Source organism: Nanorana parkeri, unplaced genomic scaffold (genome assembly GCF_000935625.1).
Source record: "Nanorana parkeri isolate BGI_ZX_2015 unplaced genomic scaffold, ASM93562v1 scaffold295, whole genome shotgun sequence".
In the NCBI taxonomy this organism is placed as follows: Eukaryota; Metazoa; Chordata; class Amphibia; order Anura; family Dicroglossidae; genus Nanorana; species Nanorana parkeri.
In genome coordinates this window covers 366074-389275 of record NW_017306563.1, presented here as the reverse complement: position 1 = coordinate 389275, position 23202 = coordinate 366074, and the positions used below count along the sequence as shown (strand labels likewise).

At 45.8% G+C, this 23202-nt stretch overlaps 1 protein-coding gene across 1 annotated transcript in view; it reads right to left on the bottom strand.

Annotated features, from left to right (window-relative positions):
- DLGAP4 (DLG associated protein 4) overlaps positions 1–23202 on the bottom strand; it is a 93815-nt gene that overhangs the window by 22486 nt on the left and 48127 nt on the right. The window contains exons 7-8 of the mRNA XM_018557662.1: positions 4333–4685; positions 927–1015 (exon numbers count right to left, since the gene is read on the bottom strand). Coding sequence (XP_018413164.1) covers positions 927–1015; positions 4333–4685 — 442 coding nt within the window. The remainder of the gene's footprint in view (positions 1–926; positions 1016–4332; positions 4686–23202) is intronic.

Below are 23202 nucleotides of genomic sequence, written 5' to 3'. Positions count from 1 at the left end.
ACGGGGAGGCGGAGCCAACTGTCACTCGGGATCCGTCCCGGCTGCGGTGGTCTCAGTTTACCACGAGCTGTAGCTTGCGATATACTGAGCTTTGGGTCACGGGAGGAGGTTAGTATATATCCTCCCGTGACCCTTAAGAGAACTATGGGGATAAGCACTTACCCCATAGTTCTCTTTTAACGCTCCTGTTTCCACAAGGGCAGCACATGGGGTGTCTGGTTGCTCTTTCCTGCGATTAAACAAACCCTGCTCAGTGCAGCAGTAGCAGATTGCATGTCTATGGGACAAATCTCTGGCATTTTGGCAGGCAGATCTTGCCTCAAATCTGAACTCCATAGAAGACATGGAGTGAAGGTCAGGTCCTGTGTACAGACAGAGAAAAAAGCCAGCACCCCAACTGAACTTCCAAACCGACTGCTTACTGAAGTCCCATATCAGAAAAAACACCAACGTTTAAAGGGTACACAGGCCCTCTTTTTCAAGCTGACAAATGATCTCTGTTTGCCACCTTGACAAAGAGGGTCTGTGCACCCATGACACAGTGATGTTCCTTCCAGTCATTTTGGAAGTTCAGTTGGAGTGATGGCTTTGTTCCAATGTCTGAATCTGCACGGCATCACCCTTTAGCCAAGCATCTACCCCTACAGACTGGTTATAAACGTTTGTGTGGTGTGGTTTGATGTATTGCAGTCCTTGTGACCCAAGAGACTGGGCCTATGACCCGAGGGGCTGCATGGGGACACAGGGAGAGATCTGAAGTGTAACACCTAAAAGGTGAACTTTAGCACTGTTATGAAAAATCAGCTGAAATAGCTGTCACTCTTTAGAGAATAAAGCACCTTCCCCTGGGGTGTAAGCTTTGTAAATGGAACCTGGGCCTTTTGTGCAATCATTCCAACACCCAATAAAGGTTTCTCAAAGCTTACCTCCACTCTTCTTCCACCTGGACCCCGATGGACTGAAATCTGGCAGGAGGGGGGGGCTCAGGGACAGGCACTGGTTGTACACTATCCACCTGATGTAAAGAGAATTACACTGAGCAAGGTATTCACAAACACTGGATGTACTACTGATAACATTCTACAAATATCACAATGTCAAGCAGCGATGCGATCGCAAATATGTATCGCATACACGGGTAGGCTAGTCTTATACAACACATCATTGTAATGACATTTTAAAGTTATACATACCTGACATGGTTGCAAGGCATACTATACTGTTCCACATTGGAACTAGTTCACCTACAGTAAATTCTTGGATCTGTCTATGAAAAAAATGACTAATGGCTTATACGGTATTACTGCATCTAGTCTCTCTACATCACTGGTGCCCAACCCTCCTAGCCATCTTCTTTCCAATTGTATTGTAACTGTAATGTCTTCCTTATATTATAAAGCGCTGTGCAAACTGTTGGCGCTATATAAATCCTGTATAATAAGAATATGGGCAGTGATCTGTAGCAGGCTTATGTCCCCAGTACCTCTCAATCTCCTGCAGTGAGCCTTCACTCTCCCAACCACCCACTGCATGTCTCCAATTTCGCATTGTCTCCTCTAGTAGGTCTGAAGCCTTGACAGTATTCTGTCATATATTGAATACTAAGTACGGCCCTTTTGAGCTGTCAGGGGCTACAGTTGAGGCCCCCTACACCTTGTACATTGACAGCCACTGCTCTACATGTATGTAACAAGAAGAGGATTTCTGTGCAATAGAAGTCTGTTGCAGGCAAGTGACAGCAGGTTTCTTTCTGTGTCTCTGGGAGATCCCGAAGCGATCCTCCGTTCCCTGAACTTCCTGGTTGCAGGGGGAGGATACTGATGGCAAAGGAGCCATAGGCTCCTTCTGCTATCAATCAAACTGTTGGGCAGAGAGGAGGGGCGTGGTCTGCCACAGGGCTGTGTGTGTCTATGGACGCACAGAGCCACGAGCGCGCACGAGTGCCTCCATTAACCGAAGGAGGCACCCGTGCAGGGGGCGGGGGGAAGATCTTTCCTGGGACCCACTAGAAAACGAGGAATTAAAAACTTTTAAAGAAAAAAAGCAACAACCTCAAATCAAAGATCGGTCTCCTTGTAGGAAATATTTTTTTTAAAAAAGGAGGGGGCTTTAATATCACTTTAAGTGGCACTTAAAAGTGTAGAGACAGCACAATCACGGCATCGTGCGTGTCTGGTGTGCGCACACGCTGTAAACAGAAGGTAATTTCTAAACATTTGTTCAGAGCAATAGATCCCCAAACAGCTGTATTAAAGAAGAACTCCAGTTTAAAAATGGATTAACCCTTGCAGTGGGGCTACCCCTGCACTGCAAGGGTCAAGTGCTCGCATTTTTCTAGGTGCAAACTTAAAAAATAAATAAATACATACCAGACCATCCGAGCCGGCTCCCTGCTTCTGCGATCACTAAAGTGTGTCTACTCCTCCGCTGCACAGATGGATTGCTCATGGCGTCCTCTTGTCTATGCACAGTGTACAGAGCATGATGACACCAGGATCCTTAGACTGGTACAGCAGACAGGGAGAGACACTCGAGATGCTTTTTTTAGCATCTAGACACAAATGAGCCCTTAGCACAAGCTCTTTGGCAACTACCAAACTTAAAGTATCAGATTTGGATGGAACAACTCTTTAAAGTGTAAGTAAACCAGAACACAACTGTTATTTGCTCTTTTTTGGTCTGGTAAATTTATAATTGAGAGTACTTTGTTATAACTTTAAATAAGTGCAAAAAATAGCTGTTGATCCTGCCAGAGATCCAGTGCTGCCCTCTTTCCTGTGGACTCCACGGTGTTATATTAAGTAGGGATGCACTGAAATTTCATCCGCTGAAACATATCGGCCGAAAATGGTACTTTGGGCGAAATGCCAAAAGTACCATTTTCCGGTTGAAATTGCAGTGCATCCATAGTTTCTCTCCTCACCGCTGGGTGATGCTCTGTGTCCCCCTGACACAGAGCAGTGTCTAGTGGGGAGGAAAGAAACCTTCAGAAGGCCGAGCTGGGCAGGAAGAAGAGCGCTGTCAGCGGTCTGTGTCACAGGAGGCTGAGCTCTCCTGCTGCAGTGCCTCCTGTGACAGACAGAGACTCAGGATAGAGAGCAGGGAGTAGACAGCTCTCACAGTGCGGGGGAGGAGTCAGCGGTCAGTCATGTCACAGGAGGCCGAGCTCTCCTCCCCGCACCGCCCACTCTGCCTTCTGTGACAGCCGAAGGAGTCAAGATGGAGAGCAGTTACAATGTCCCCAATTATGAATGAACAGGAAGTGATCTACATCACTTCCTGTTCATTCATGATTGTAGATATAGTACGAGTTATTGTGTCCACAGTTTATGAATGGACAGGAGCACTCAGTATAGAGGCTTCCTGTTCATTCATAACGGGGGCTTCAGAAAAAGAGATCTTAGATTGTAAGCCCTCACAGGCAGGGCCCTCCTTACCATTGTGTATTGAATTGTATTCCAATTATAATGTCTTCCCTATGTTGTAAAGCGCTGCACAAACTGTTGGCGCTATACAAGTCCTGTATAATAATTTAGGAATTGAGTATTCTCAATCGCTTTTTCTGTTTCAAAAAGGAAATATCAGGGGTCTGTTTAGTCCCCTGATACTTCCCCAAAGCCCCCAACAGTAAAGTAAAAAAACAAAAAAGAATAAAAATAAAATATTAAAAAAAAAAGTTAGAAAAAGTAATTATTTTCAGTTTTAATCTGACAAATTTTCTATTTTCGGTCGGAAAATTCCAATTTTGGTGCACCTCTAATATTAAGCACTATTATCTTGTGTCCAAGTTCCCTTTGATCTACAGAACACCTTGTTATGGAAATAAGAAAAGGTTGAGGCGTTCTGTAGTTCTAACAAAGAAACTATCCTAGTATTACAATGACGCTTCTCCTCAGATCCAGTACAATAAGTAAGCATTGTCATCCTAGGACAGTGTTACTGGCAGGTTCACTACAATAAATGCAGGGACCACATGTAAGGACTGGTAAGCTGCAATATAATTACATTTTTGCTTTAGGGTTCAGATACACTTTACGAACACTGAAAACATTCATGGAAATGAACATCGGAGCAGCAGTTGGAAACAATCCAGTGACTCTGCAGGCACCATTGACAAACCATTGTTTAACTGAGGAATGCATTGTCTCACAACCATGGCCCTTTTCTGAAGAATTTGCTAACAGTACCAAAGGAAAGATCTGAAGGTTTGTGGTGAGCAAAACAGTTTTTCTCACATGAAGTGTCAACATTTTTAACAATGTATTACTTATCATTATAAAATACCGGTGATTCTAGGATAACTTTGTGCAACGTCACACATGGGTTGCTCACCTGAATTCCAATGGAGGACAGTTTCCGTTTTGGGAGGGGTTCTGGGGCACGAGGCTCTTCTCTGACAATTTTTACAGCCGCATTTTTGGGGGGGACCTCGGGGGGTATTTGCCTGATGGGGGTCAGGGGGCAAACACGGGTTACGCTGGGTGCACGGGTACTCTCAAGACTCTCGGTGGAGGTGCTGAGCCCCGACTGGCTGTTGCCTTCGCTCTGCCCCTCCTGTGCATCCAGGTAAGAGTCCTGGGCAGACTCTGTACTACTTTGTACAGTCACAGATATAAAGGGTTTGGAGGTGGTGCGAGGGGGCACCGGTGGGGGGGTCTTCTTGTAACCCACCAGACAAGAGGAACCTATGGAAATAAAAGAATAAAATAAATAGGTTAATATTCACAGAAATTAAAAGAGACACCGGCTACACACTGAATTACAGCCGTGCAGTTCAAAAAGCAGCCTGACGACCTCTCTTACAAATTCTGGGATCACTGTAGCAAATAAGTAACCAACCCTCCGATCCTACATATGGTCGATCAATGTCATGAAACGTACTACTGTAGAGCAGCATTCTCAACCTTTTTCCTGTCATGGCACCCTTTAAAAGTATGCAAAATCTAGAGGCACCTCCGTGTAAAATGTAAATATATAAAAGGATGTGGTGCTCCTCCCCAACATCCAGAACCTTATCTTAGGTAGGGGTCTGGTATGGATTTAAAGATTGAACCCCATGCAACAAAAAAAAAAAAAATGACACAGGCTTCTCCCTTTTATAGCAGAGTCCCACCTTTCACATCGGAGTCCAATTTTTATAATCGAGCCCCCCCCCCATTCACATCAACATGGTTCACATCAAGCTTCTCATCAGAGTCCCCCTCTTCACCGGCCCGCCTGCACTATGCAAATGAATGACTCAGTGTGAAAATGTGAGGCACCCCTGACAAAACCACATGGCACCCTGGTTGAGAAAGACTTCCCTAGAGAATATACTTGTAGAGAAGAGCTATTTCAGTCTACAAAGGATGGAACCTGAATAGATCTGGCCGTGAATTTATACAATCAATTAAAAAAGTTCCCACGGATGCACTAGACATAAGTATGAATGTGACAGGCCTTTCCTTGCCAACGAACACTTGTATTGATCTGTGGCTCACCTTCCATTTTAAATAAACCTGGCATGCCAAATGTTTTTTTTTTTAACCTTCATTGTTAGTAAATGTATTAATATAAAGACAAATAGCCACTTGAAGGGATAAGTGCACGTTCCTCAAAAGATCCACTGTCCTGCCAATTCTTTTTCACTTCTGCTACCCAGAGCTTGTAAACACTACCATGACCCCACTTACTCCGAGCATCACACAAACCTTTGGGAGGTTGGATTGTGTCCGTACATCTCATTGACTTTAATGGTCCAGGGCAGGGGTGAACAAGTTAAAATGGAATCCAGGAGCCAGTAGGATTCTTTTTTTTTTTAGGCGCTAGTCCATTGACAACAACAACTAGAGAAAACCTCAAAAGTTAGGTACCAGCTGTAATTTGTAAGGTACCTTGGCTACCTGGGATTTGTCCAGTGCTGGTCTAGGGATAACCAGGGCCGGATTTACTCTCTCTGCTGCCCCAAGGCCAGGTTCCTCAATGTGCTGGGGGTATGGCCGTGAGGGAGCTCCATCCATACGTGCATAGCTTACAGCTCCCTCATGTGCCTTGTAGAGGTGGCGGGACCGGAGTGATGTCACATTCTGGCTCCCGGCACCTCGACAGGGTGCACAAGTGAGCTGTACAAGCAATGCACATATTGATGGAGCTCCATTACAGCACAGCAGCCCACATTGGACCCTAGACTGAGGATCTACTCCAGTTCTCGTAAGATAGGGAGACTGGGTGGATCTTTTTGGAGTGTATATGTGTGTGTGAGAATCTCTGAGTGTGTCACACAGTCACATGTGATTAAAGCACTGTACAATGCAATCGCACTTACTTGCCGTACGTTCTGGTGTGGGAGGAGCATTGCCATTCATTTAAATTGCACCCGAAATGCACCTCCCGCCTGCACCGGAACACGTGGTACCGGAATGCCGTACATTCCATTGCAGTGCCACTTGGGCCGTGACTTAGGCTGGGTTCCCACCTGGCCATTCCTAATAGGCGCGTTGTATGCATGTTTTTGCCCTTGCGTTTGAAGCACGTTTTTTTTGTCCAATGAAACGCTCGTTTTTTAACCTCCCTGGCGATATGATTTTTTCCTTTTTTTCTCACTTTTAAACCTCCCGCCGGTTCCGCCCCCTGCGGCGCGGACGCTCGCAAGGGACGGAACCTTAACCCCGAGCCACACTCGGGAATACCAATGGATACGCGCTGAAATCAACAAATCGTGCTGAAACACGCCCAGGTGGGAACAATGCCCATAGGGATTAATAGGATTTCAGTTCTTGAGCGTTTGTCAGCACTTCGATCAGCGCTGAAAATGCCCAGGTGTGAACCCAGCCTTAAAGTGACATTAAACCCTCAGATTTTTTTACTTTTCAAAAGATTTTATTGGTTTTCAGGTTTTATTACAATAAAACATCATCATAACCATACATTCTGGTTACATGTGAAAATATTGTTGATGTATATATTTATGTAACATCGTAACAGTGTAAACTAACTTGCGATGGCCACCTTAAATGCTGGCCAATGAGTAAACAACATAAGAGGAAAGCGATAATGTAGAATATCTTTAGAGCAGATATACAGAGTCGTCAAAAATCGCTTGTCCTCCAGAATCAGGAGAGTGTTTCTGTGTCTCAAAGTGGAGACAGTAGAGAGAAGAGACCCTCAGATTTTTTTAACATAAAACAATACTGTAATGTGCGCCTTACTGTAATCCATGGTTGTTTCCCTTCTCTTTGCTGCTCTTCCTTTTAAATCTGTATCTGTTCTCATGCTCTGCAGAACTTCTGTTTTGCAGCAGACTGCCTTGTCTCAGGAATTGATACACGGTGTCTGTGTATACGTTTGTATAGGCTTGTAACCTGAGCCAGCACTACAGGAAGAGGCCCTGAGCTGAAAAAGGAAGTTCTTCCCAAGCATGAGAAGACATGAGGATTTAAAAGGAAGAGCAGCAAAGAGAAGGGAAACAACCATGGATTACAGTAAGGCACACATTACAGTATTGGTTTATGTTAAAAAATCTGAGGGTTTAATGTCACTTTAATGACCGAGGACAAATGCGGGTCCTGAGGTTATACAGGTTGAGAACCACTGCTCTAGAGTCTAGAGAAACCCCAGGATACCACGGAACCCTAGTTGAGAAAGGCTGTACAAACTGCAGCTTAGATTTGCAATTTTACAATAAACTCCCTAGACCAAGTTCAAAAGACAGACGCAGAAAAGTCCGAGACATACATGGACTGGGACTGTAAAGCACTCGGCATACCCAGACATCAGTGCAAAAAGGCAGTTTTATTATCCCTAAAAGGTTGAGAGCAGGGAGAAGCCAAGTCCCTCCATGAATGATGACACATGCGGGAGACTATACACTTAAGTGGAAAAACTGAAGCATACAGCAACAGGGAAAAAACTGTACGGGTGGAAGATTTGGATTCCTGCAATTACGACTTGGAATGCCACACTGGCTTAAAAGAATGTGCGCACACCAGTCACACGCTGCAGCTAAACGTATAATTACACAAGCACAGGCAATAATCAAAACAGACAGCAAGCTATACAGCTAGTGACAATGTCACACAACATACCAGAGCGTGTGCATAGCAGACACATAGTATTACATTCCGCATAGTGCACATATGCAGACACCCGGCACAGACACTTCCAGGGATTAGTGTCTGACTCTGTATCCTGATTGCTTCCCTTGATGTCTGACCTACATTTCCTCCTCTCGTCAGTCGGTGACATATCCAGGCCTACTGATTCAGCTCACAGAGAGAACACTTACTCCGCTTGCTCACTCGTCTTCAGTTCGCACTAAAAACGTTGCAGATGGAGATGCTAACACAAACAGCATAGGCAAGCACAATATATAAGCTATACCATGATCACAGGAAGAGAACCCGGCCTGATCCTGGGCAGCAAAGGAAAACTGTACTGAGCCTACATGGAGACTGTAGTATTTGAGGTTGAATAAAGACACAGGTCCATCAAGATCAACCTTTGTGTCTCTGTGTGTGATTGTGTATATACGAGCCCCTGTGTGATCTTGTTTTTAAGAGTACCTGTACCCCTGTATGTTACGGTCTCTGAGGAAGATATCTAAATGCTTCTGGAATGATTCAACACTTTCAGCTGATACCACTGCTTGTGGCAGTGAGTTCCAGACTCTAACTGAAAAGTAGCGCCTACGCCCCTTGTGGTTAAATCTTTTCTCCACCAATTTTAGGAGGTGGCCTCTAGTCTTTGTTATGGAGTTCAATGTAAATAGTTTATTGCTGATGTTGCCATCACCACTGAACATTTTGTACATCAAAATCATGTCCCCGCTTAGTCTCCTAACTTCCAGCGTGAACAAGTTTAAATTTAGTAACCTTGTCTCATAGCTTAGGTCAGGGGTGCCCATAAAAGGTCGATCGCGTATCGATCAGTGGTAGATCACGATGGCCTCTCCTCCCGCCCGTGGTGCTTCTCTGGATCCCCGCTGCTCTCCCCATCTGTATGCAGCGGATTTCCGAGGAGAAGTGAAAGAACCGCTGCAGCCCACGGCGGAGGAGGACGGAGCCGCTGTCACAGAACTAAGGCCGAGCGGTGAAGAGACCACAGTATACCGCGAGCTACTGCGACGCCGCAGCTGAAGCGGATCCCAACAATTATGTCTGGATCCGCCCAGCTATGTGAGTGACAGCTGGCTCTGCCTATCTAGAGGCAGAGCCAGCTGTACCCTCCCCCTGTTCGATCCGCCAGTCAGCGCTGGCGGATCGGGGAGGGGGGAATCCAGCCACTCCCCTGTCACGGCAGAGAGCTGTGACAGGATCGAGAAGTGAGTGAACGCCGGTATGTGTTCGCTCACCTCCCAATCTACTGAGCCGACCTGTGACAGTCTCATTGTCACAGGTCGGCTAGAACTATGAGGTGAGTGAAATTGATGCCCTGTCTTTTTTTTTCTTCTACCTTACCTATTGTGTTACAATGTAATTACATACATAACTGCATTTATTGGGGTTTTTAATGTCTGCTTGGAGTCCAGCTGTAAACACTGAAACCAGAGATAGCCAAGTAACCAGCATTGTCAGAAGAAGGCAAGCAACTAAACTAATGAAGGGGCTGGAGGACCTAAGCCAGGGGCGCCCACAATTTTTCATCTGGAGATTTACTTTTCAAATGACGAGCTCCTTGACATCTACCAACGAAAAAAACACCTGCATTCAGTGGTGGGAGATGGCGTGGCTGTGCATTAAAGTCAATGGCACCGCAGCCAGCCACCGCAGGCAGGCCCCTCACCCACAATGCGGAGAGTCCATGGTCCCATCGCACTCCTGACCGCGTGAATCCCTTCAAGAACTGGGTGCTGCGGTAGTCAACGGGTGGCAGCCGTTTCGGGGTCACAAAGGATCCCCTTCATCAGGTAAAACATACATATGAAGGGGATCCTTTGTGACCCCGAAACGTTTGTTGTTTTTTACCACGATGCACGTCAATAAATAGACGTATTTTGCAAATTTGGAGTGCCGGTGTCTCTGCTTTAGCTCACCCACAATGCGATCGCCTGCACCCGGAACCGAGGCACATGCCTGCGTTCCAGTCAAGTGCGATCCGGAAAAATGCTGCAATCTGCAATTTTTGCAGATTGCACTGGACCGAAATGCAAGCACTAATGTGCCTGCGTTTCGGGTGCGGGCAATCGCACTGTGGGCGGGGAGCATGGCTGCGGTGCCACTAGCATCCTCCCGTCACCCTAAGCTCAGTATACCGCGAGCTGCAGCTCGCGGTATACTGAGCTTAGGGTGACGGGAGGACGCTAGTTTGTGTCCTCCCGTTACCCTAAGGAGAACTATGGGGAAAAGCCTTAACCCCATAGTTCTCCTTTAAATACAAATACAATCAATCCCTAAATCTGCCTTGATTCTAGCCTCATTTCATCCCTTGTAATGTAACACTGAGAGACCGAGGGGCAGCACTAGGAACCAACAATGTGTGCTGCATCCACATGTGCCTACAGGAAGACGCAGGGATGAAAGGGCAAAGAGATAACCTCATTAGTCTATTGCTACTCATTTACTATACAATGGGGGCAGGGAGGTGACCTAGCTGTATTGCTCAACGGCAGCAGAGAAAAGGCAGGCCCCCAGGCTTTTTGTGCTTTCTGGTAGGGCTGTGCCTGGAATTAAGCCCATGGGGGTGATTTACTAACCTAAAACACACGCACGCACCAGGTGCGTGTGATTTTCACACAGCAAAATGTATTTATCAACCAAAAAGTCTCTAAAAGCATATTTCCACTAATGCCATATATGGAAAAATCATGCACATGATCCATATATAATGCTGCTTCACAGTTTAGACAAAAATGGTTAGCTCATGCATTTACATTCCTGCATTCATCAACGCAAGCAACACAACATAGAGCTAATTTACACAACATCCCCTTGCAATTCAATGCAGGGCTTTGCACAACACCCCTGCCGGGTGTGTACACACTACAAAAGGTGTTTAGATTCCACCCATAGATCATGCTGGGAGGGAACACACTACAGAGGTGTATACATGTTCGTTGTGTGTTTATAAGGTTAGTAAATCAACCCCCATGACTCAATGGCCATAAATGCAAAGACAGCTTTTATATTTGTAATTCAATAATGTATTTAGCGGTTTGCCTGGAATTCAGCTTTACATCAGACCTGCTGATTTGCATACCCGAGTCAGTGGCAGCCTACATACTTTTGGGGGGATTTGGTTGTCTGGGGATGTTGGTTTGGTGCTGGCGGTGCAGGTTTCCAGAGTGGGTATTTGTGCTGTCTGTGCGTTTACCAGGGTGGGGGAATGTGGTGATGGGTAAGTTGGCAAAGCACGTTAGGTTACCGGGGCAGGGAGGGGGGTATGGTGCACAGTACCTCTGTCCGGCGTCCCACCCAGCTCACTGTTGTCACTGGTTGCTAGGAGCTGGGTGGGACGCCAGGTCTGCTCAGCTCTTGCCAACCAGTGATGTCAGTGAGCTGGGCGCGGCCAGAGTATCACAGGTTGCCAAGTGCAGGTTTTACCCACATGACCCAATAAGATGTCGCCTAAGGCAACCACCTCAGTCTGCTTTATTATATGGATGATCCTGCTCCTGTTCTTTACCGACTCAATTAGTTGCTGGTTCTATAGATATCTACATGGATATCAGTGACAACATCAGCAGCACAGCGCGCTATGCAAACTGACACCATAAACATAAAGATTCCTGGAGCTAGACAGGTGTAAAAGTTTCATTAAATTCACCCAGCAAAGCCCAAAAGCTATGCTGTCCAGGCTTGTCCTTTAGGCCTCATGGACACACAACGCAAAATTGTATATTGCGTATATACACGCATTATATGCAATCCCAGAATGCATCATTCATAATAGAAATTTTAATGAACCCCCAGTACTACCGGAACAAGATTTCTCCCTCTTTGAAAACCCATGCAAGTCTTGAAAGAGGGAAATAATTTGTTTCATTGATGCTGAGGGTGCATCCCAGATCCTAGACAGGATGGCGCGAATCCCTCCCAAGGGTAAGCCAACAGGCCAACGGGTATGACATTTAAAATAAAACACACATTTTTAAAGCCAAGCAGAGTTTTTAAACATAGCGGGGCCCCGTGACTGCATAGTACATGCTATTGTAAAAGGTGACCGTAGCCTTATGTAAAGAATTTCTCAAACTAGTGAAATAAACAAATGCATTTTTGACCAAAACAATGCACAGTAATACAAATAACACGCGCATTATGCTTTTGTAGCTAAAGACTTATACTTTTTATTATTATATATTATTTTTTTTGTCTTGTTATGGTTTGGAAAGGTTGGTAAATCCAATGGCAAAAATGGAAGCTGGTTTGAATATTTACAATAATCATGTAAATTGCTGAGTTATAACAAAAGTAAAAATGAAACAAAACAAAAAAAGATCATCATCAGCATGATTCCTAAAATACAGAACTGACTTTAAAGGGGAACGTCACTTTACAGGTCAACTTTAGCATCTTGCAATCCCTCCTTTCTGCAATATAAAGTGACAATTTATTTATCGTTCACCACTTCCCCTGCGCCATTCCTGCCTGGGCAACAATGACTTGTTTCTGCTCTTGCTGCCTCCTGGGATATACCAGGAGCAGTGAATCATAGCAACCTGGTCATCAGGGCTGACTGCATGACCCAGAAGAGACAGCTGGCTCCCGTTGACTTTAGAATAGATGGCGGCATGGGACCTGGGCTGTGGCAGATCGCAGCAGAACATTGCTATATTCGTTGTATGTTTTCTGATGAGAACCCATTATAATAGGAAAGAGTCTTTAATCTTTAACCCCTTCGTGACTGATGAGTAAAATGTGGAATATAACATGGGTGCAAAAATTGAAAAAAGGGCCTCAGTCATGAAGGGGTTAAATCACAAATTCACTTAATCAAAATAACATGATTGCAACCCGCTTAAAGTTAAATGACCCTTTAAATTTAGAGGTCTACAAGACTGTAGACATCTGAAATGTACATCTATTTTGAAGCCTCAGATTGATCCTTTCCATAATATGGTTTGCATTCATGCAGAGTATATTAATATCCAGGCAAAGTTTTGCCTTCAGTCCCCCAATCCATCACTCTCCAGGAAATGGCCGCCAGGCCTCAGATGATGGTTTCATAGCAACGGCTCCATTTCCACAGTGTTGCCGTGACAACGCTCAGCTAAGCGTCGTCCTCTTAACTCCCTTGTTATTATGGCAACAAAGCTAGGCCAGAGCCTGCACAGGACATCAAGTCAACGACCAAAGGGCTCCTTTGAAGGAAAATAAAGACATAAAATGGTAATTACTAGAGTTAATACAAACCCAAGCAGGTGCACGGGAAGGCCCGTTAATGACTGCACTGCCCAGACACTTTGGCAAGCGTTCCATTGCCTTCTGGGCTATGTACGGAGCACTAAGCGTTTCTGTCAACAAACTCGGCCAGACTAGTAGTAAATGCTTAACAGACTAAGGCTTGTGGCTTTAGAGAAATCATTTCGACTTCTGCTTTCACTCGGGTTTACAGAAAGGTCCCTTGAGGGTCATGTGGTCTGTCCGGCACAGCCATGGACTTGTTATTGACGCGGAGCAAAAGCTGGCAAAGCGGGTGGGAAAAGGATGTTCTCAGATACTCAGATGTAGTCACTACCGAGACTACATTCACACCGGCATTTGGTTAATTTTAAACGCAGGAGAAAACGATCTGGGATGTAGAAACAAAACATTAGGCTTGATATGATAGTAGCGATGTACGAGAGAGTCTGAAGCTGTTGCTTCAGGCGGCATCTATTTGGGTCACATGCGGGGGGCAGCAGGCAGAGCGGAATGGCACAAGTTTTGCAGTATGCCCCCTTTTCAGCCAGAGCGTCCCAGGTTGCTAAGAGCCAGGCAACCTGGGGCACTCTGGCCGTCGTCCTGCTCAGCTCCTTGCACCACAGGTTGCCAGGAGCTGAGCAAGACACTCACTGGCATCTCACCCAGCTCCTGGGAACCGGTGACATCACTGGTTGCCAGGAGCTGAGCGGGATGCACCCTCTCCCCCAGTAAGGATGCACCACCGTCAACCCACCCACACGCGCCTCAAGTGGTGAAAACACTAGGGACACCTCTGTCAGTACCCACTGCTTACCCAAAAAGAAAGAAGCCTGATGAAGGCATTGGTGGTCATGTGATCACAGAAAATATGGAGGTTTAAATTGTTTTCAGGCATTTTTAATCTAAGAAGTGATGGTTTGCAGTACAGGGTGTATGTTGGTGAACTGTTTATCGACTCTCTATGCATTAACTTGCCATAGTGCCCTAGCTACCATAGGGATTTTGTTGACAGATTTTGTGCTTTTGACATCACTCTGACTTGCTTCTGAGATCATTCAGAATTGACAGATCCTTGTGTCCTGCAGATGACCTCCTCTGATTTGCATTTGACCTGCTTCAAATAGGTTTTGCATTCCCATATACTTGTATAGGAATGCAAAACCCATATGAAGTGAACAAAACCCCATTGACACAGGCCCATGCAGAGTAGAAAGGGGAAGAGCTGATTAGCAAGGTGGGCCTGCTTATACGTGAAGATAATTTTGCCACTTTTATAGTTCAGCTCTGTGGTGGAACTAACAAGTGAATGATCAAAAATCAGAGCCATGGACTTTATATGTGAAGTTTATTGGAGTGCAGCTTTAATGTAATTCTTAGATTACACAACATGCAGGGATGCCATGTATACTTTGTATTGTAAAAGTTGATCCCCAATTCAGACCCTCCACATAGCACATGGAAGAGATGCCCCCCGCCATTGTCTAAGTAACTACGTGCATCTATGATTGCTGTATGGGTCATGAGCGTGTAGGCTGAGAGTAGATAGTCAATCAGCAATTGAAATAGCTGTCATATTTTCACACGATTAAACCGGACTAGAACAAAAGGACCTTTTGTTCCCAAGCCACTTACTACAGTACATCTGATATTAACAGGCAGGATGACAAAGGGTGGAGGAGCCCCATTTGGAACATTACCCTCATTTCATGCTGTTGCATCAGCTGTATAGGAGTAGCTCAGCAGGGACCAGGGTGTGTGTATTTCTAAATCTGGAACCGAGTCCTTATAATAACGCTACAGCCAATTACGTCCGCATCCAATTATAAAAGAGCAAAATAAAAATCACCACTTTTCCTGGCACCAAGTCAAAATTTCTATTACTTACAGCACTCGCTACTCTAAAGTTTCCGAACATTTATGTACTAACTACGCATCAGCAAGCAACGCATGAACAGCACATTATTTTTAGATCGTATCATATCATTTATATGAACTATATTTGCCATAAACTAACTCCACGTTATTTTTGTACTGCGTCTTATGCATATTTTTAAGCACTTGTATTATTTAAGTGGCCTTGGGGCCCCCCCCCAAATAAAATACACTACCCCCACCCTTTTTGGTCCTTACATTTCCAATGTAAAAAGCAACAAAAAAAAAATCTCTACCGCTCTGCCATTACAGCTCATGGAATGTCAGCTCAATAGCTGGACCGACTTTCCATGAACCATTCAAAAGCAAAAACTGGGGTCCGACTGTGATCCTTATTAAAATGGAATTAGCTTAAACCTATGGCATCAGCAAGAACACTAACGCATCTCGGCAAAACAGCCTTAGTCATAGTTATGATTAAAGCGGTTTAGCTGAAACCCATTCAAGTTTTTGTTGGTGTTAGATGCCATTAACTGCTAAAACATTTGATAACGATCGCAGTCGGACTTCAGTTTCTTTGCTTGTCTGTCCAGAGTACTGGGCTATCTCTGGTGCTGGGGTAAAGCCACATGTGAGGGGAGCAGGGAATCTGTGTTTAGGAACAGCCAATGATTGGCTGCTTTGAAGGTAGACTGTCTTATGTGTATTGTAGGGTTTGGATCTGCTATAACTATAATTCTAAGGAATATTAAAAGAGAACTATGGGGTAACCTTTTTATCTCTTTAGGGTCACAGGAGGACAATTACTAACCTCCTCCTGTGACCCAAAGCTTAGTATATACTGGGCTATTGCCCGCTATAAACTTAGCGCACCGCAGCCGGGACGGATCCCGACAATACTGTAGAGATCCACCCAGCTGGCTGATTGACAGCTGCCTCTGCCTATCTAGTTCGGAGGGGGGATCCCTGCGGGGAGCGTTGACTGACAGTCACCTCTCTCTGTAGATGATCAGGAAGTGAGTGAGAGAGGGTATGCATTCGCTCACTTCCCGCTCTATAGAGTCGACGGTGTGACAGTTTCAATATGACACGTCAGCTCTAACTATGAGGATGAGTGCAAATCACTCACCTCATAGCTCTCCGTTAATCTAGTGAGTTTTCGCTTACTTTTAATTGTTATAATGCATAGCTTTTATTTAGTAATAGCAATATACAGTAACCAGCAGCAACCAATCAAAAGCTGGGGCAGCACAGTGGCGTAGTGGTTAGCACTGTGGGTCCCCGATTCAAATCCCAGTCCGGACACTATCTGCAAGGAGTTTGCATGTTCTCCCTGTGCTTGCGTGGGTTTCCTCTGGGTGCACCATTTCCCTTTTGACAATCCAAAGACATGCGGGAAGGTTAACTGGCTCCTGTCTAAATCGGCCCTGTATGTATGCATGTGAGATAGGGACCTTAGATTGTGAACATGCATGTAAAGTGCTGCACAGATTGTGGGCCCTATATATACATACATATAACAAATAAATAAATAAAATACATGTTTAATTAGCTGCCAAGCACTGAACTCCTGAATCCGTGTTCGCGATGGGTTACCATAGATGATGCTCTTAATGACCCCCAGTGTTTGATGCTTTTCCAATGCAACACAACTAATTTTACATCATACATCCGAAGCTGACCATAGACAGGCAGATGTCACTATGATAATGATATGTGAAGACAAATCATTTTCTACTCGCCCGATGACAGAAGCCATGGAGATCCCCACTCGCCCGATGACAGAAGCCATGGAAATCCCCACCCAAGCGTCACACTGAGCAGCTTAATTAGATAAATATTTCTGGTGTAGCCGTAGCATAACTCAGGCACCCTAGTTTTCAGGGTACACAAGGCAGAAGGTCTCTTCAATGTTTCCAGCATCCCTCCCACCACACACTCCACAATGTACAATAAATCCAAAACTTCTTGCAAGACCCACAACCAGTTGGCAGAACTGAGAACACAAGTACAGATCCCTCACTGAAGCCACTGGATGCATCAGTGAATGCAGTTGTATGTGGACATGTCACTTGGTAAACTAGGGGTGGGCAAACTCCAGCCCTCCAGCTGTTGTGGAACTACAAATCCATTGAGGCATTGCAAGATAATTACAGCCACCGGCATGACTACCAGAGACAGATGCATCATTGGATTTGTAGTTTCACAACAGCTGGAGGGCCAGAGTGTGCCCACCCCTGTGTTAAATTGTCTGAAGTAGGAATGATCTCCCTCTGCGCACCTCACAGCAACCAATCAGATGCTCCCTGTCTGTCTTTTAAATAGGAAAAAGGAAATTCTGAATGGTTTCAACAGTCTGAACAAACTAAGACAATTCTTAATTATGCTATTTGTACCGATTACGAAATTTGCTCAGCAATAATCTGTGTATGCACAGGCTACATTCGCCATCATTAAATGACATGCATGCAGACTCCTAATCAACGTTCAGCACAAACAAGCAGCTAATAGGCTGTGATCGGCACATATTAGGTGTACAGGGATACATGCAGCACTGCCAAGCATACGATTCATCATAGTGCAGGTCACCGAGCTGTCATACGATTCCCCATAGCGCAGGTCACGGAGCTGTCATGCGATTCCCCATAGCGCAGGTCACCGAGCTGTCATGCGATTCACCATAGCACAGGTCACCGAGCTGTCATACAATTCACCATAGCACAGGTCACCGAGCTGTCATACAATTCACCATAGCGCACGTCACCAAGCTGTCATACAATTCACCATAGCGCAGGTCACCAAGCCGTCATACAATTCACCATAGCGCAGGTCCGGCTGTAAGATGTCCCCGAGTTGTCATCCCAAGCAAATGCACAGAGTTAAGTTCACGGCCACTAACAAAGAGACAAACCTTGTGTGATGTCCTCTGTGCTGCAAGCGGATCTCCTGCCTTGCGGGATGCTGCTCTGGGTGTATACTCAGTACCACCCTATTGTGTGTTGAATTACACAGGCTTACATAAGTCGTGTGAGTAATGGCACACATGCACCGCACCCTGCCGAGCACAGCACCCCCATACTGTGAAATAACAACCCCGTCATTGCATCCTGTACAACGCAAAACTCGCTTATGTATTAATCATTGCTTGGCTGAGTGTCCCCTCTCTTGGCAAACCATCACAACTTAGCGTTGCAAAGCCACATCCCTGTGTGAAGCCGGCCACAGGCAACCACCCTCAGGAAAATACAGAATGATGAGCCCTGGTTCCCCCGTGTACAAAGGGTTAAGTGCGGTGCTGTCAGAGTACTGAGCTGGCAGCCACGCCTCCTTTTAAAGAGACGGCCTGCCTTTTTCATGAAAAGTACCTCCAGCTATGAGTCAGAAAATGCCGGTAGAAAAAAAAAAAATCACACGCCCAGCGTATGTCATAGTTTTCTGCGTCCAGACCGGTATCTGCGCATTTTTGACAAAAAAAATGCAAAGCCTGACTGCGAAAGAATTCCTGCAGCTGAACCCCCTGTGTCTGGATCTGCATGAACTTACAACTTAAAGGGGAAATGAGGAAGGAGAATGCGGTGACCTGTATACATGTGGCACTGCTGTGCAAAGAAGCCGGTGTGCAGGAAGTGACAGTGTCAATGCATTCACTGCGTAAGGCAGCACAGACAGCCAAAACCAGTACAGTCACACAAGTGTCTTCCTGTCAGCTGCCAGTCCTGTTTACACAGACATCCACATGGACAGCCGGAGTGCAGCTGCTTCTATGGGCACTCCCAGATTGTCTGCTGTGCCTTGTGTACACTGAAGTTTGCTTGCAAACCAAGTTCCTATGCATGCCTAAGGCGACACGTGTAGAACAGACAAGAGCAATAAATTCCCTGGAACACCTGCAATTAAAACCTATTTTTGGACTTCCTGGTTGCATCTTTTCAGCATTAACATACTAATGACATTTCCCTATTCGAGTGATGTCATCTCTGTACTTATCTATGTAATGCAGTCAGATCATGGCGGGTGGGAGGGGCCCGCAGGGTGCTGTACATAGCTTCCTGAACACATCACAGCATCCTGCCTCAGTAATTCCCGCAGCAGTGGGCTGGCTCTTTTGAGCAGTTGTGCAAATGTCAAAATGCTTTGCTGGGTAGATGGCAGTCTGGAGGAGTGGGTGTTGCTAGGAAGGGTGCATTTGCAGGCAGACTGCATTAGGTAATGCCCACATGTGATGCTGGGCCTTCATGATGGAAAGAACTGAAATTCAATGAATGAAAGGGGCGGGCCAGTCTGGCAGGAGAGTAAAGAGCTAGGTGATACTGGACATCCTCTAGCCAGGAAATAAGGTAGGCTCTGACTTGCTGCAGGTTGTAATGCACACTATGAGACGCTCACGGTGTGCAGTGAAATCAGAAAAAGCCATTTTAGTGCAGGAGAGGAGTCGGCACAACTGTGCAAGACTGAGGGGAAGGCTGGAGTTCAGATATTTTCAGGATGTATAAGCTGACCTTACACCAGGTGTGGGCAACTCCGGCCCTCCAGCTCTTGTGTGACTACAAGTCCCATGAGGCATTGCAAGACTGATAGCCACAGTTTCTTCCAGTTTAGCTATATTGTCCTAGATTGTTCACTTCTCCTGCCTACTCCAAACTCTTCACCCTTTAGTGAATAGACCGGTAAAATGGCACCCCAACAAAAAAACAAATTCCAACAAAAATGTGCCGCCTTAAAACTTGAAATACCGCACAGTAATGTGCAAATACCACAACAGAGTGTGAAGAATCCCTCCCAGGATTCTTTAATTGCAGTCTGTGTGCCCATCAGAGAAATCCCCTTATTAGTCACCAGGATCAAATCCAAAATGATATGGTTGAGGCCTGTGCTGGTGCCAACTGTCCAAGAGAGACACAAAAGGCGACAGGAAACTTCTCCAAAAAGAAATTCTGTCAGTTCTTGTTTGGTATCTAGGACTGGAGTGAAGGGGGGGAAAGGGGTTATCATTAGGGATGCACCGATACTAGTATCGGTGCTGATGCCGAGCACTCGTCCAAATGCTCCCGTAGCCTATCCCAAATCAATACACGCTGCCTGGCCTCCTGATTGGCCGCGAAGCCGGCTGTGACAAGAGAGTATGGAGCCAGCTTCCTGGCCAATCAGGAAGAAGGGCAGCGTGTAATGACTCACCACCCCGCTTCCTTAATGGGACTCCCGGTTAGGGCTCTACTTAATAATCGGCTAACTAATCGATTTTGAAAATAATCGTTAGCTGCAGCTCTACTCCCGGTATTCGGTATCGGCGAGTACCGGAAAGAAAAATAATCGGTACTCGTACTTCATACCGAAAAACCGGTATCGGTGCATCCCTAGTTATAATGACTCCAATAAAGACACAGTTAGGAGCTCATGCATAATCTCTGGCCCCACACAAAGCTGGGCGAATGCAGTTCACACGTCATTGCTGCCACTAGATGGCGTTGGCGGGCACCAGAATTTTGTAATCTAATCTGCAATCTAACTGCCTCACTTCTTTTAGGGTTAAAGAGCAAGTCTTGAATTCTCCGACAGTAAGATCTCCCTCCCAAAACTCCCAACTCTCTTACTGTCCACCTGTGGGTTTTGGGTCTTCTCTGCCATCTTTTTGTTACTACCTCTTCCTGTTATATTCGCCACAATATAAACACAACTCCCTGGCCGCTGCTGGTAGCCATGGCACCATCGGAGGGGCTCCTGTTTATTTGTTCACTGTGATTGGCTGCACAGTGATGACATAATCCAAAGCTCATCCTTTCATCTCGTTGGTAGTTGACCATGAGTTGTTGGTAGAGATGCATCGATACAGTTTTTCCGTATTGAGTACGAGTACCGATATATTTGTTTCGGTACTCGCCGATGCCTTGTGCCACCAATTATCATGAAGTTAGGCAGTGTATCATGACCCGTCGCCCGGCTTCTTGATTGTCTGTGAAGCCGGGTTCAGAAGCTACCTGGCTTCCTGACCAATCAGGAAGCCAGGCGAAGAGTCATGAGGTGCCGTCCGCTTTCCTGATTGGTCAGGAAACCAAGTTGCCTAGCAACAAATGAAGCTTGCTTCCTAGCCAATCAGGAAGCTGGGCAGCACATTATGACCCACCGCCCAGCTTCCTGGTTGGAAAGGAAGCCGGCTCCATGCTCCCTCGGCACTGCCAGTCAGAGTGAGATCACCCTCTGAGTGGAAGTTCCGGTATCGGAGGTAAGTATCGGAGCATTTGGGTGAGTAGGAGTACTCGCCCAAATACTCGGTTTTCGCCACCGATACTAGTATCAGTGCATCCCTAGTTGTCGGTGACAGCTCGGTCACAGTTCTGGGGGCACCAGTTGACTGCACCTCAGGGCATAGTGACACTTATGCATGGCATCTGGTCGTTAAGGTCCACCCACCACGCGGCCACATATATGCATTACGCCGACGTAAAGAGGTTAACACGGCATTCTTTATAATACCCTAAGCACATGGCCAGCCACAAATAAGTACTGTCCCACTAAGGCCCCTTTCAGATGGTCCAACTGTCAGTTTTTCAGGTGGATCTGATTGGAAGTCCAACGTCATGGGCAGCCGAATCCAAACAGAAAGAACATAGTTCCATTTTGGCAGACCCAATGATGATGGATCAGAGGTAATCTGATGTAAACAGACATGTCCACCTACATCTGACTCCCCATAGACCTAACATGGGTCTGTACAGCTCAGTTTTTTTCCCTCCATTGCAAGAGTGACATCTGTTCTGATCAGCAGGGATCCCCTGCTAAAAGGAACTGACAGCGCCCATATGAAAGGGGCCTAATTAAGTCCCTGCAAGATACAAGAAATTGTCAGGTGGTCCAATCTGCAGTGTCCATAAAATTTAGAAACCTTAATTTTATGCAGTTGTGGAAAAATGAATATGGTATGAGCCAATCTGTCCAATCCAGGAGCCAATGGGATTTTCTTAGGAGCCAGCTCCATTGACAACAACTAGAGAAAACCTCAAAAGTTAGGCACCGGATCTTTTCATTTTTTACTGTAGCATCATCAACAGTTATGCTTCACTGGCTGGGCACCAACTCAATACAGACAGCTCTAAAACACAGTGTACAAGAAGCCATAAAACCAGCAAATGCACGTCTTCCAAAACACGTTTTATAAAAGTCAAAATGAGTTATCCTAAAAATGGGATCACTGAGAAAAATGGAACTATCCTCGTTCTAATAGCAATACGTACCCTGCAAACATGAGCGTGTGGAGCCGGGATGTATGCTGTGATCATATGTAGTTTGCAGTCACTAGGACAGAGAGGTCTGATCTAAACTGGAACTATGGAAACAGCCTCCGTGACACAATCTCCCTAACAACTCCTCGCCAGAGACTCGGCTCCCTGTTTATACATCCTGTGTTCATTCCTCACCCAGACAGGACTACTCAGCAGTTGGCCAACGCTGAGCCTTTCGGGCAGTGCCACAGCTGCAAGGTCTGACGTATCATCGACTTGTACATTAGCCAGGAAACAGACTTATTAGGGTACATGGAAGCAGCACATTAACTACATTTTGGAACACTTAGTGCCTAATTCTACAGGAACGTTAAAAGGGATGGTCTATTTTAGTTATGGGTGAAGGCTAGTAGACCACGTCAGACCCTAGATTTTTGTAGGTCTAAGGCTTGAAACACACATGATGCCAGGGCAGCCTTTCTCAATTAGGGTGACATGGCACCTTGGATTGCCTTCTGGCTTTTTCAGGCATGCCGTGATATTTTCATACAGGGTCATGCCTCTCCATGGTGCAGGTGGCCTGGCCACCATAGAAATGAATGGCACTAATTCAGGGAGAGTGGGATCCAGTCAGAATTGTATGGAAGTTTGCCTCCACCCAGGCATGCTTTACCTCCCACCCTCTGTCATGCTGTCGCAGCTACTGATGTGATGGTAGGACTCTGATGTGTAAGGGGCTTCTAATGTGAAGAGGGAACATGGATGTAAAAAGTGGAGAATTCTGATGTGAAGGAATG